A 14,633-nucleotide genomic window follows, 5' to 3' on the forward strand; every position below is an offset into this window, starting at 1 on the left:
TCAATATTCTGCCAACACTTCCATGAATACATACATTTATTCAAGTGTCCCCAAGCTGCCGAAAATCTTCTTCAACACCAAATTGCCCTACAATTCATCAATTCTCATCCAAGTGCCAAAAATCACCATATAAATATGAAGTAATTCACTAGGTTATTAAATCATCATGATCAACATCATTTCTCATCAAATATATGCACAATTATTTCATCAAATACATGACTCCATGGCTGTCCAAAATGAACACAACAATAACTCTTCAAACTCAAAAATTTTCTTCACAAACTCAACACCCATAACATGCACACAAAACTTAACAAAGCTATCTTCAAAAACACTAACTTACCTTATGGTTGGAGCTTGTTAAACCTTGCTTAAACTTCTCAAATTTGGTATCAAACTCTTCCTTGTGATGAGTAGACAATCTTTAATGAAGCCACTTAGGTGATTGGAGGTGAAATGAAGGTGGTTAATGGAGCTTTTTCAATTTGCGGCCATGGAGGTTTTTGGAGAATTTCATACGGCCATGGCAATTCCCAAGCTTGAAGATGAAATGGCAGATTGTATAATGGGTGTACACCTGCCCCTTTAGTCCTTAATTAAATCCCTAGTGGTCCACTCACCACATTTAAATCATTTTATAAGCTTAAAGTGCTAATTACACAATTTTCACTCCACTTTTGGTTATTTGCATTAGGTACCACTAAACTAATTTTTTTAATTTTATTTTCTAAGTGTAATATTATTTATTTTTAATGGACATTTAGGTCAAAAGACAATTCGGAATGTCGATTGACCATAATGCCCCTGTTCGGGTTACATTCTCGATTTTTCGGTAACACCGGGTTTTGTCTGTTTTTCGATTTCTCACTTTTCTTTGTACTAATTATTTAATTTTTCTTTGATATTTCTAATGATATTTATACTTCAATAAATATTTATTGGAGTCCTAAAAATATTTTTCAGGGTTCCCCGCAGTCCAGGGCTAGTCAACGGTCCACGCCGTGACTTCCCGGTGCGGTCACCCATCGCTAGGGTTATCGGCTCGCTTAACTTGGTTACATTTCTTTGCTATCATTTTTCCTTTGTTTTTCTTGTACTTCCTTTTCTTGTATTTCATTATTTTATGTCTCCTCACTCATATTGAAGTGTGGTTCTAGGCATCCTAGCTGTCCGGACAACACTGGTCACTGGAGCAGTAGAACGCACTACCGAACTTAGGGGTGTTACATGGTCCGTTTCAAATAGAAAATAGTTGTTTAATATCTTCCCATAATTCCTTCACGTTCTTCATATGAGATATGGTTGAATGAAGCGTGGGTTCAATGGTGTTGAAAATCCAAGAAACTAGCATCGAATTAACAGTCCACCAATCTTCAATTTCCGTGGAATCTTCTTCTGGCTGTTTAACGGTTCCATCGATGAACCCATACTTCTTCTTGGCCCGTAGAGCAGTCCGAATTGCTCGTGCCCATTCATCATAGTTTTCCCCTCTCAACTGAACTTGGGTAATAATATTGCCCAAATTATTATTCGAATTCAGTATATAAGGGTTTGAAGACATCTTCACAGAAGCTGACGGCACAACAGTTTCTTTCCCATCATTAGCCATAGCTTTGATACCATGAACAAATTCTAAAAAGTATTGGAGTTTCAAATCTCTCTCTTTTTCATTCACAATAGTAGAATATATATATACAGAAAAATACATAATACCCATCCTCAATAGGATACTTTTCCAAAGATAGAAAACCACAGGAAGTCTACAACTAGAAAACTCCTATACAAAGTAAACATCTGTACAAAAAGAAAGTCCCAAAATTATAAATCGAAATTATAGTATCCAATAAATATTTAATGTATTTTGTAAGATTTGCAACAACTCGCATGGACTTCTCATAATTGTATTAGTCTATCCATGCATTACTCTGTTCACCCATGTCCATGTATTTTATAATTTTTATGGTTCTATAATTGTTATCTTTTCATGGTTTTGTAAGATATTTCTCACAAGGTTAGTTCAATTTTATATAATCTACATATGAGAATGAAATTCATTATCACTTTTTTTTTAATATAATTTACATAAATGACTTATAAAAAAATGTTGATCATTATTTGATAAAAATATAATTTGTAAATTTTTACTAATTATAATAATTATATAAATATTTAAATTTTGGCCCCTCCACGTGTGATTTTGCGTCTGCCCCTGCTTGCTCAACCTCCAGACTTCACATTAGCTTCAAAAAAAAAAAAAAAAAATTAGCCCATTACTGTTGTTGGGTCTTCTAACTTTCCTTGGAGTAGAAATTTTCAATATTTTATTGGTACTTATAATGAGGCTCCTGCTTCAAATAACATTCACCTTCATAAAATCAAAGCTTCCAAACTACAGAGATTTAAAAAAAAAAATGCACATCATCAAATTGTTACAGCTGTGCTTGATTCACCATGACAAAAACCCTAGCAGTTACTGCAATATTCGATTCGATTACAACCTTATTTTCGGAAACATTGCGCAGAGCAAAATTAGGAAATGAGTTGCCATTTACTCTCAACGAGTATTGAACATGATTGATAAGGTCAGGAAATAATAGAATTGGACTAAAATCAACACTCCATGAGGTTCCATTCCCTTGAACAGACTTCCTAGCATTCGTTGCCCTTATGTTCATCCCTTGAACATTATTCCTATCCACCACAACTTGATCAATTTCCTTGAAAGGAACACTTGATTGCTCTAATTGAACAATGTCGATCCCTTTATTAGACCCAGAAAACATATTATCAACAATGGTGATTCTCTTTGCAATCCCTTTAACCGATTTCAGGACAATATATGCATCCCCTAGGAAAAAGCTGTTAGTAATGGTAAGTTGATTAGGGTCTTCAGCAATAATTCTAGTGTAGTCCAAATAACAATTCAAAATCCTGGTCTGAGTTAGATTTGGCAGCTTCAGGTAAATTCCTGTTCCACCAAAACTTGTGGCCTTATTATAACAATGTACTCCCGAAAGTGTATTGGCCTGACCAGAAACCATTATTCCTATGGCAGCTGAAAAGATAACGACATCAGTAACGGCATTGTCGTTACCCATGAGGTTTATTGCTATGCCTGAAAACTTCCTTTCGCCTGGATCGGACCCGGCAGTAATGTGCTGGCCAAGAAATGAGTTTCTGATGTAGGTTTCATGGCCTTGTTGGACTAAAATTCCGTTAGTGTTGAAATGGGTAATGTAGCAGTTGTCTATGCTAGTCCTAAGTGAGTTTATAACAGAAATGCCTCCACCCCTGTAATTGCAATCTAGCATCAGGTCTTTGAGAGTTATGAACTCATAGTTATAGGACGAGGAGGAAGAGGATGATGATAAATTAATGAGATACCCATCTGTTGGAAAATCATCTGAGGCTAGTAATGTACCTCCACCAATCTGTTCAATCATATATAAATCAAAATAATTATTAAGGAATATTTAGAAATTGCAAAAAAAATTTTGTTGCATGAGAGTCTAACTTCATGTAAATTTATTGGCTTTTTTTAAAAAAAGATTGCATGACCTAAAAAGTTTAGGAACGCAAAAAGGTGTACCATCCTTTTCTTTATGCAACTTTATGGATTGCAAAATGAAAAATTGGTTGAAAGAAGCAGTGTTTTTAAAATCAGACCGGTTAATGAATTAGTTTAGCTGATTAATTTCTCCATTTCAATCCGTCAAAACCAGTAAAAGAAATAGAAAATTGTAGAAGGAAAGCTCAATTCGACCCTTGAACTTTTGGCTTGTGTTCAACTAAGCCCGTAACTTTTTATTGAAGTTCCAATATTCCCAATTTTTGACAAAAAAAATTAAATTAATAAATTTTCTAACTAATTTTTATATTTTTATATTAATAATTATTTTTAGTATAAATATATTAATACTTATTATTGAAAAATTTTAAAAATATGTATTATTTTAACTTTTTTAGAAAAAAAAATTGTGCGATTCAGATTTAAACAAAAAGTTGTGAGTTTATTGGGAAAGAAAAACTTAAAATTGGATTTATTTGAATATAGACTAAAATTATATATATATAAAGGTAATAATACGAAAATAATATAAAATTATATACTAAATCAGAAGCCGTCAAACCAATGCAACTAGCCAGTTTGGTTTGAGTTTGAAAAAACAGTAGAAGAACAAATGAAAAACGTATCAAGTCTTTGTGTAGAAAAAAGACGGAGAAATATTGAAGAGTCTCAAGATTAATTGTCTAACAAAATTAATTGGTATAGTTCCGTATTAGAATTGAAAAAGCATGTTAATTATTTCAAAAACAAAACAAGACTCGTCCTACATATTCAAAAAAGTCTATACTCACGGCCACACATGCCTAAATTTCCAAGTTAGGCCTAGAAATTAGCATAATAGCATTGAAATTATGTTTAGACTATGAAGTCTCAAACTCAAACCCACACAGAGCCAAATAAATAAATAAAAATAGTAAAAGAAATTTAAAAAGTGGAATATGGTTAGTGAGCGCACCATAAGGTTCCCTGCTCCAACAGTAGGCAATCTCAGAGGTTGAGAAATCTTGTAAATTCCACCCTGAAGATGAATATGAGCACCTCCAAGATTAGTGATTCCATTCATCAAGAACAATTCTTTTGGACCTTGAAATGCTGCTGCTATTGCTTTTTCAAGTGCTTCTGTGCTGTCTAACTTTCCACTTGGATCTGCACCAAACGATGTCGCTTCAAACACTCTTGGATTATTCATCACAACAGCCTGTCTCATTTCCACCACCACCGGCATTTCAAGAAAGAGTCAAATATTACAAAACTTTTATAAGCTAAAATGTGCAATACAAGAATCAGCCAAGAAGCCAAGACTATATATTTATATATACCTGTGGTGATGGAGCAGGAGCAGAAAAGCTAGGAGAAGGAGAAGGAGAAGGAGAGGGACAGGAAACCAATTCACGACGGATTAAAGAAGACTTAAAGGCTTGCATTTTTCGCATTTGATCATGGAAATGATTTCCGTGATCATCAAGTGGAGATTGCTCTCCATGGACATGGATTAAGAAGATAATCAAGAAACAGAACAGAACATTATTTGTTTGCATTCTTGGTTCCATTCCCATCTACAATTACGTTCTTCTTCTCTCTTCTAAAGCAAAACCATTACGTTATTTATACCAAGAAAGACAGAAATCTGGACATGGAAAGAGAAGGGCCTAACTAAAATTTGAAAGAAAATGGGAAGTTAAATTAAAAATAGGGTGGTTTTATAATGGTTCATACAATTGCAGCAGATTTGGTCATTTTCCTTATCTTTTTCAAGTGGTGGGGTTTCTGTTTTTTTATACCTGCATAGATTATTTGCTTGGCCAAGACTTGTGAAAATTTTCTTGTCTTTTTTCCTAACGTACGTAACAGGAAAGTAATTACTTACCAACAAATTTGACATTGTGTTAAAGGTATTTATTCAGTAAAGTATAGATTGGCAGTTGGGTTTTGAAGAGGGATTGTTAGGGAATATCTTCTAAACTAAGATTGCTTCATTTTCAAATCTTCATATTTGCTAGAAGAGTTGATCTTAAAATTAGTACAATAATTATTCATAAAATGATTTTAACTATATCTTCTTTAATTATTTGCTGAAGGACCGGCTGCTATTCACACTTGATGTTATCAATTTATAAAATAAAATGTTAATTTTGGCTCTTCTTCCCATTATCTCTGTTTACTTGGGCACTGAATCTCCACTCTCTATTTTGTCTTCCTTTTCTTTTTGGCTCTCTGCCTATATTTATCCCTCCCTCACATTCTTGTCTCTCACTAAGTATTATAAAAAAGGCCAATTTATAAAAAAATAAAAAAAAATTATGCCAGTTAAATTAAGTTATTATAAATTTCTACAAAATAATAATTTTATTTTTCAAATTAAGTAAGATACAATATTATATTTATGATTATAAAAATTAAAAATTCATTTAAAAGAATAAATTTATTATAATTTTGTTAACAGCAATAACAATGCTTTTAACAAATATATATAAACAAACGAAATATTTATTATTTTTAATTGAATAATTTCTTTTACTAACATTTAAATATATGAAAATGCATTATTTATATAATATATAATTATTTAATAACATTATTAATACACTCCATGTAAGGTATATATATATATATATATATATATATATATATATATATATATATATATATTGATTTAATATTAAATTTAACGTATTTCAATTCATCATAAAAAAATAATTCCTCTTATGATTGAATTTAAAATGTTTAAAATAATTTCCTTTTTTTAAAAAATTCCTTCATAAATTAAGATAACATTTTCTTAAAATTTGTGCAAATCTGTTGTAAATGGAATTTAAGTCTCAATTGGCGCAATTTCAACGTAAATAATTAACATTTTTATTTCCTTCAATTTAATCATATTTTACATATAATTTTATTTATGGAAGATGCTTGGTATTAAAAAAAAAAAAACTTACTAAAATTGTACAAATGAAATGAAATATCCATTTTACCCTTAAGTTATTTAGATTCCAAAATAATTTATTTTTCTCCAAAATCATTTCCTTTCAAAATCTAACTAATTATAGCCCTCATCTTTTTTACCAATTAGCTCTCACCAATTTCTTAGCCAATCACATCCTACCAAATCTTTAAGCAATCAATATCTTTCAACAATCTCTCAACCAATCATAGCCCACCAAAAATTCAACCAATCATATCTTACCATATCAAAAATTCAATCAATCACAATTATTTTTACATAGTGTTGTTAGAACCAGATATGACCAATTTAATCAAGAACTAGACCAATAATCGATTTGACACAAGCATCAATCCCTTTGTTTAACAAACAGGAGTTGACCTATTCAAACTAGGTGAGTAATTGGTGAACCAATTAGATAATAAATTAAGTAATTATTATCAATTAGATTAATTAATTAAGTAACTATTAAAAAATAGATCAATTAATCAAGTAGCTATTAATCAATTAGATCATAAATTAAGTAGTTATGATCAATTATAACATAATTAATTGGATAAATTAATCAAGTAACTATTAATAATTAGATTAATTAATTAATTAGATCTTAAATCAAATAACTATAATCAATTAGATCATAATCAAGTACTATCGAGTAATTTATTAATTAATTAAGTATATTATAAATCAAATAACTATAATTAATTAGACCATAATTAAACATAGTCAGATATTTTATCAATTAATCAAGTAGATCATAATCAATTAGATCATAAATCAAGTAACTATGATCAATTACATCATAATCAAATATTATCAAGTATTTTATCAATTAATTAAATATATTATAATCAATTAGACCCTAAATCAAGTAACTATGATCAATTACATCATAAGCAAGTCTTATCAAGTATTTTATCAAATTAGATCATAAATCAAATAACTATATCAATTACATCATAATGAAATATTATAGTGTATTTTATCAGTTAATCAATTAGATCACAATTAATTAGGTCATAAATCAAGTAACTATGATCAATTACGTCATAATCAATTAATTAATTAGATAGGGGTGAGCATTATTTAGTTCAAACTGAAATAACCTATTGAATCAAGTTAATTCAGAAATTCAATTATGTTTTTGTAGAAATTTAGTTTGGTTCAATTTTTATTTATGAAATTTTCAAATTATTTGGTTTGGATTTTGGAGACAACATAATATTTTCCTTTTTCTCCCTCTCTTATGAAAATCGGATCACCTAATCAATTAGATCATAAATTAAGTAACTATAATCAATTATATTATAATCAATTAGATCAAATAATCAAGTAATTAAGCCAATTAAATCAGAGAGGGAATGTCCCATAAAGTCCCTAAGGAAGGCTTAAATGAAGTGGACGTTTGGAGAGAACAAGAAAAGAGGGATTAGATTGCAATAAGCCTATACAAGCAAGTTCTACTATCAAAGTTGCTTAAGATAGAATATAAAACCAAATGGTTAGAGTCTCCACTAGCCCTCTTCCTCATTTTCTTCCTCTCTCTCCTAATTTCTCCCCTTTCCCTCTATTTCCTTACCCTATACAACCCAAGACACCTTATCCGTGGTCCCTAATGAAAGAGAATTAACTCCAAGCCTCTAAACGGGTAAAGACACCATTTTTTCTTCTCTTTCAAATGGATTGAATTAGAAATGGGAGAAACTCCTCCCTTTAGGAACCCTAACTACAAGACGTAAGTTCTAATCTCCTTTCTTTTAGGTGACGTAAGTTCTAATCTCCTTACTTTTAGGTTAACACTTTGTAAATGATATGGGTAGGGTTGTTTTAGGGTTTGATAAAGATAATAATCAAATCTAAAGTTTATATTAGAAATTCAAGTTGTTTAAGGATGGTTTTAGTTGTTTAAAGTATAAAATGATGAAATAGACCTAGAATAAGAACTTTGGGCATAAATGTTGAGATGTGGGTTTAAACCCTAAGTTGTGAACTATGGATGAATTCTGGAAAATCCTAAGTTTGGCTGCTTAAATAAGTGAACAGTCATGTAAACAGTTCATGGCAACTTCAACCGTTAAACATGCTCTGCTTGAGATTCTCAATTTTAATTTAATTTTTTTAAGCTATTGTTAAGAACCTCCAAATCCCTTATAGTTATGAAGATAATGTAGGAGCGGAAGCATGAAAAACATAAGTTTATACCATTGAATTGAAAAATTTTCACCTAGGGTCTCATGCATCATGCAAGATTTATTTTTATCTATTTGATTTCAATGATAAACACATATTAAAACACTTTTAATATGTTTGGATCTGTATTTGCTATTTAAGATTTTAAAAATTAATCAGATTGATTTTAAAATCCTAGATGAGATCAAGAACAAATACACTAATCTCTTGATGTACTGCAGTGTATTTGTGCCTTTCGGATACGTCTTCAGGACACCAGATGTTGTCCTTCTAGCTTGTCCACACCAAGAACACCTATGGCAGCCCTTAAACAGCTTCTAAAGCTTTTTCTATTAATTAGAAAATCAAATTTTGCCTTTTAAGAGATTAAAGATGTAAATAGGATACTAGAAACTATATCTAGTATTTTTAATTCAAGAGATTGTTTGCTAATATCTTGGAATAGATGAGAGATGAAGAAGAAGAGAGGGAGAGGAGCCTTTGGGTGGCGGCACCAAAGAGAATAGCTGCTGGTTGTTTTGTTTTCTTTTTATAACAACACTTATATAGTCAGGTCAACACATTAAACCCTTGCCACATGTCACCCTCTGATTGGTTCTAGGTTTAATTAACCCAATCACATTATGCTAAGTGTCAAACCTATATTTAATCTTAATTTTAATAATCTTACATGATTAAAAAACATTTGGCAAGTTTATGTGTAATGCTATGTGTCACACCTTACCCCTCTGTAAGGCATAACATGATTCCATAGAATACCTATGAACTACCTAACTTCACCTATCGATAATTCATTAAGTACACTACAAGGGATTTTAAAACCATTTTCTTACATTTTGGAAGTGGTGAGCATTTTGGTAGGAATTAAAACATTTAATTGAAGTTTCAAAATTAGTAAAAATTTTTGTCCATTTTTATTTTTTCGCAAATTTTATAAAAATTTTGGTAGAGTGCCATTTATATTTTGAGGAAATAGTTCTTCAAATACCTGAAAAAAAAAAAAAACACTTCCAATAAATTTTTCATAACTCCCAACCTCCAAATAATCTCAATTCAACATAACTCAAATCAATTCAATCTAAGTTTGTCATCTCAAAACATTTCATCATTTCATTCAATAAAGCTAATTTACATTCACAAGTTTAATTTACAGATATAAAATACAACAAATAATAATATTAAAATTTATTATACAACTGCTCAACTTTATACTGATACATAAAATATTACAATATTTTCATCAATTAATTACAAGGGTATAAATAAATACCCGTACAAAAAGGATCAGTGAAGTCCTCAATATCAGTAGCAGCTCACTCTGCTGCTTTCTCCTTGCTCTTATCTGCGACAACAAAATAAGCTATCACTGAGTATAAAAATACTCAATGGTGCACAATAAAAATTTAAAATACAATACATAAATTATTTGTAACACCCCTATGTTCGGTAGTGTGTTCTACTGTTCCAGTGACCAGTGTTGTCCGGACAGCTAGGATGCCTAGAACTACACTTAGATATGGATGAGGAGACATAGAATAATGAAATACAAGAAAAGGAAAGACAAGAAAAACAAAGGAAAAATAATAGCAATGAAATGTAACCAAGTTAAACGAGCCGAGAACCCTAGCGATGGGTGACCGCACCGAGAAGTCATGGCGTGGACCGTTGACTAGCCCTAGACTGTGGGAAACCCTGGAAAATATTTTTAGGACTTAAATAAACACCTATTGAAGTATAAATACCATTAAAAATATCAAAGAAAAATTAATTAATTAGTACAAAGAAAAGTGAGAAATCGAAAAACGGACAAAACCCGATGTTACCGAAAAATCGGGAATGCAACCCGAACAGGGGCATTGTGGTCATTTGACATCCCGAGTTGTCTTTTGACCTAAATGTCCATTAAAAATATATGATATTACACTTGGAAAATATAATGAAAAATTAAATTAGTGGTACCTAATGTAAATAGTAAAAATAGAGAGTTAAATGTGGAAAAATGAAAGTTAAGATTAAACTAATAGTTAATTTTGACATAGTGCTCCACTAACTCATTTAAGTGGACCACTAACTCACCCTTTGGACAGTAGATTGAACTTCATCTTCAAGCTCCCAAATTCAGCCGAAAATGGTGAAAAGAAGATCCACCATTGTCATCCACTTGAAAGCTTCATGCAAGCTTGATTTAAGCTTCGTTCTTGGCACCTTTCTTCACTAAAAGTTGTCCATACACCTTGGGCAGTAGATTGGCAGTAAGAAGACCAAGTTTTAGAGAGATTTTGAAGAGTTTCCAAAGTGGTAAGTTTGTGTTTTTGGTTAGTGCTTCATTAAAGTTAGTAAGGAGGTTATGGGTACTTGAATTGTGGAAAGAATTTTGGAGTTTGATGTTCTAGGGGAGATGTTTATTTTTGGCAGCCATGGAAACTCTTTGAAGAAAGTTTTTTTTTTTTGCTTGTAAATGGTGGATTAAAGGATTGATTAAATGTTTATGTGTGTAGGAAATTATTTGGGTGATGTATACTTAGTATATGTGAATATGTATTAAAATTTGATGCTTGGAAATTTAGGGAATGTAATGCATGAATCAGCAGCCTGGTTTAGTGAACCATAAGGATGTTATTTCATGGTTGGATTATGGAATATTAATGTTGAATTGTGTTAGTTGTTATGGCAGTTTGAGTATATGTGTGATGGTGTGAAGTTGGACATGTAAATGAGCATGAATAGGTGACTAAATTATTGTAATTGATTTTGACAAATTCTGTACTTAATGGTATATGTTGAATGTGATTATAAGCTGCCAAAATGATCAAAAATATGTGGTAAAATATGTTTAGGTTATGGTACAAACCAGATTGGGTAAGAATGTGTGAATTGGTAAATGCTAAAAGTGATCTTTGATGAGTAATAAAGGAAGTGCAATAGGGCAGTATGCATTTTGGCCTAGAACCTTAAGTGTGTGGCTCCAATTGGTATGAGACCAATTGGAGGTGAAACTAGGCACAAAATTTGCCAACTTTCATGAAGGAAGCTTGCCAAAATTCTGCTTGCAAGGTAGCTTGAAAAATGACCAAATTCGGATTAGTGCAATTGAGACCTAAAAATTGACCATTTGGGCAGCAGTTAGTGTTTAGGCCATAACTTACTCAAAACAAGTCCAATTGACCTGAAATTTTAACCATGAATAGTTAAGACCCATATCTACTAGTCTTATGAAGACACCAAAGCCCAGAAATGACCATAAGCAAGTCAAACAGCTTGCACAAGTTCGGGTCCAAAAACTGGCCGAACCAAAATTGACCTAAAATGACCTAAAGTGAACAATATTGATGCACTTTGACCAGTAATAGTAAAATGACTATAACTTGGTCTACATAACTCAGAATGACCTGAAATTTTTCCCCACGTGCAATAAGACATAGATCTACAAGTTTTTAGTTTTGACCGAAACCCGAAAACCGAGGGAACTAGGTCGTCCGGCTAGGTTAAATTAGTAAACCAGAATCCAGCAAATTGCAAGAAAATGCAAGATACATGGAAATGAGTTTGGTAACATGTACCAACCCTAAAAGACTATTAAATGTGACATATTGGTAACATTAAAACCTAATACACCTAGACTGCATCGATGGTCAACATATTAGGTTGACTTAGGAAATAATAGAATTCGATAAATTAATTATTGAACCTTATTCTTAGAGACTGTTTAAATGAGTACTGAAACACTTCAAATTGTGTTTCTCAGTTAGCAACGACTCAGGGAAAGGGAAGGAAACACTGAGTCAGAGCCAAGAGGCATATATCAAAGGTTTGTGCACAATAGTTATTTCTTTTGAATTTTTCAATTGAAATAAATTATGATTATTTGTATGTTATTGTTTTAAATTGTGTTTGTGCACAATAATTTTGATTTCTTATTTTCTACTTAAAAATTTATTTGAACATTATAGTTTTAAATTGTGTCTGTGCACAATACTTTTTATATTCACTGCTTTTACTAGAAAATTTATTTGAAGAAATGAGTTATGAATAATTTTTGATTGTTTTGCCTTTGAGAATCTTATTTGGAAATTATTATGTTGCCTACTTTGCAAATGAAAATTTTGAGATAAAATGTGATTTGGGAATTGTATGAAATATTGTGATTTAGAATTTTTTTGATTTACACTTGGCATGACACTATTATTATATTCCTCCCTCATTGACTTATCAGTCTGGGGTGAGTGTGATTATGTTTCTCCCTCTTTGACTTGTCAGTCTGAGGTGAGTGTGGATGAGTACTCATTATTCAGCTAGTTTCCTCCCTCATTGATTTCGATTATTGGGGTGAGTGTGTCTTGTCGTGGTGTACAACACGGCATGTGTGGAAAAATTATGTCATGGCCTAAATTGTGTTATCGATTGGCAACACTGTATTCTTCAGTTATTTGATCAAATTGTGTTATTGATTGGCAAAACTGTATTATTTAGTTATTTGATCAAATTGTGTTATTGATTGGCAAAACTGTATTATTCAGTTATTTGATCAAATGGTATTAGTGATTGGCAAAATTATATTACTCAGTTATTTGATCAAATTTGTGTTATATGAATTTTGTAAATTGTGAAATGGAATTGTGAATCATTTGATTTGTGAACTGTCAATAAAAGATTTATATATCGCATTTCAAATTGTTATTGTGCACCACTGAGTAAATTTTACTCAGCGATAGCTTTTCATTGCTGTTGCAGGTAGACAGACTGACAGGGCAGTAGACTAGGCTGCTAGTACTACACTGAGAGATCATCGGGTATATTGAGTATACCATATTCTGCATTTTATATTGTAATGTATGTTCACTGTATGTATATAGTGTTCTTGGTTTTGAGCAGTTGTAAATTAAAATTGTACATTGAAGTTGTAAAATAAATTATGAGTTATTTTAACTTGTAAAATTTGTATTATATTTCTTTTATCTCGTCCTTTGAAAATACTGAAAAATTATTGTGGATTTGAGTTGAGAAATATATTGTGTAGTTTAACTGTTGGAGTTAAGATTGAGAAATATATTTGAAGTGCTTTTTACAGGTTTCTGAAGAACTATTTTATTCAAAATACAGAGGGCACTCCGCCAAAATTTTTACAGAAATTCCTAATAATTCAAATGTGTTAGCTCTTTCACTTAAGTTCAAAAAAATTTTTTTTAACACCTGTAAATAGTGCTCACCACTGTAAAAAGAAGTAAGAAAAGTTTTAAAATCCCTTGTAGTGTATTTAATGGGTTATCAGTAGACGAAGTTGGTAATTCATTAGGCATACTACGGGATCATGTTATGCCTTACAGAGGGGTAGGGTGTGACATTATTCATTGATAAAATACAATTTAAATGCTGCACAATTACATTTCACAAATTATCAAAGCTCATTATAGAAAAATTTTGAGTCAAATAATTTAATAAACACAGTGTTGCCAATTCATACACAACTTAAGTCGACACAAAATTTTCGATCAATGCTGTGTTGTATACAATGACAAAGCAATCTACAACCCCACTAATTGAAATCAATGAGGGAGGTAGCTAGCTAGCTAATGAGTACTCATCCGATCTACAATCTCAACTGGTAACCCAGAGAGGGAGGAAAATAATCGATCTCAACCCCATAATTGGGGGAGGAATAATAAGGCACTGTCATGCTAAGTGTGAATCAAAAATCCATTTCAAACATTTTATTCAAATATTGCATACAAAAATCAAATCAATTTCCAAAGTTACAATTTCATCACAAAGTGGCAACACAAAAGTTCTTAAACTCATAATGCGTACTAAATCAATTTTTCAAGGATAAAATGCTTAAATAAGGTTTATTGTGCACAAACCTGACGTGAGTTGCCTCTAAGCCTTGACTCAGTCTCTCAGACCTTCCAAGTCTTTTTCAGCTGAAACACAAAA

At 31.3% G+C, this 14,633-nt stretch overlaps 1 protein-coding gene across 2 annotated transcripts; it reads right to left on the reverse strand.

Annotated features, from left to right (window-relative positions):
- Positions 1 to 2,352: 2,352 nt before the first annotated feature.
- LOC110673720 (polygalacturonase QRT3) lies at positions 2,353 to 5,396 on the reverse strand. 2 transcript variants are annotated; one of them, XM_021836885.2, is made up of 4 exons: positions 4,891 to 5,396; positions 4,527 to 4,769; positions 3,388 to 3,434; positions 2,353 to 3,294 (listed from the first exon to the last, which is right to left on the reverse strand). In XM_021836885.2, exons 1-4 carry the CDS (start codon positions 5,125 to 5,127, stop codon positions 2,433 to 2,435), a joined length of 1,389 nt encoding a protein of 462 aa, XP_021692577.1. In that variant the 5' UTR covers positions 5,128 to 5,396; the 3' UTR covers positions 2,353 to 2,432. The 2 variants fall into 2 exon arrangements, with proteins under 2 accessions (XP_021692577.1, XP_021692576.1); XM_021836884.2 differs by having other exon boundaries at positions 2,353 to 3,434; positions 4,891 to 5,373.
- Between the last annotated feature and the right edge of the window lie 9,237 nt (positions 5,397 to 14,633).

Source organism: Hevea brasiliensis, chromosome 11 (assembly GCF_030052815.1).
Source record: "Hevea brasiliensis isolate MT/VB/25A 57/8 chromosome 11, ASM3005281v1, whole genome shotgun sequence".
Classification (NCBI taxonomy): domain Eukaryota; kingdom Viridiplantae; phylum Streptophyta; class Magnoliopsida; order Malpighiales; family Euphorbiaceae; genus Hevea; species Hevea brasiliensis.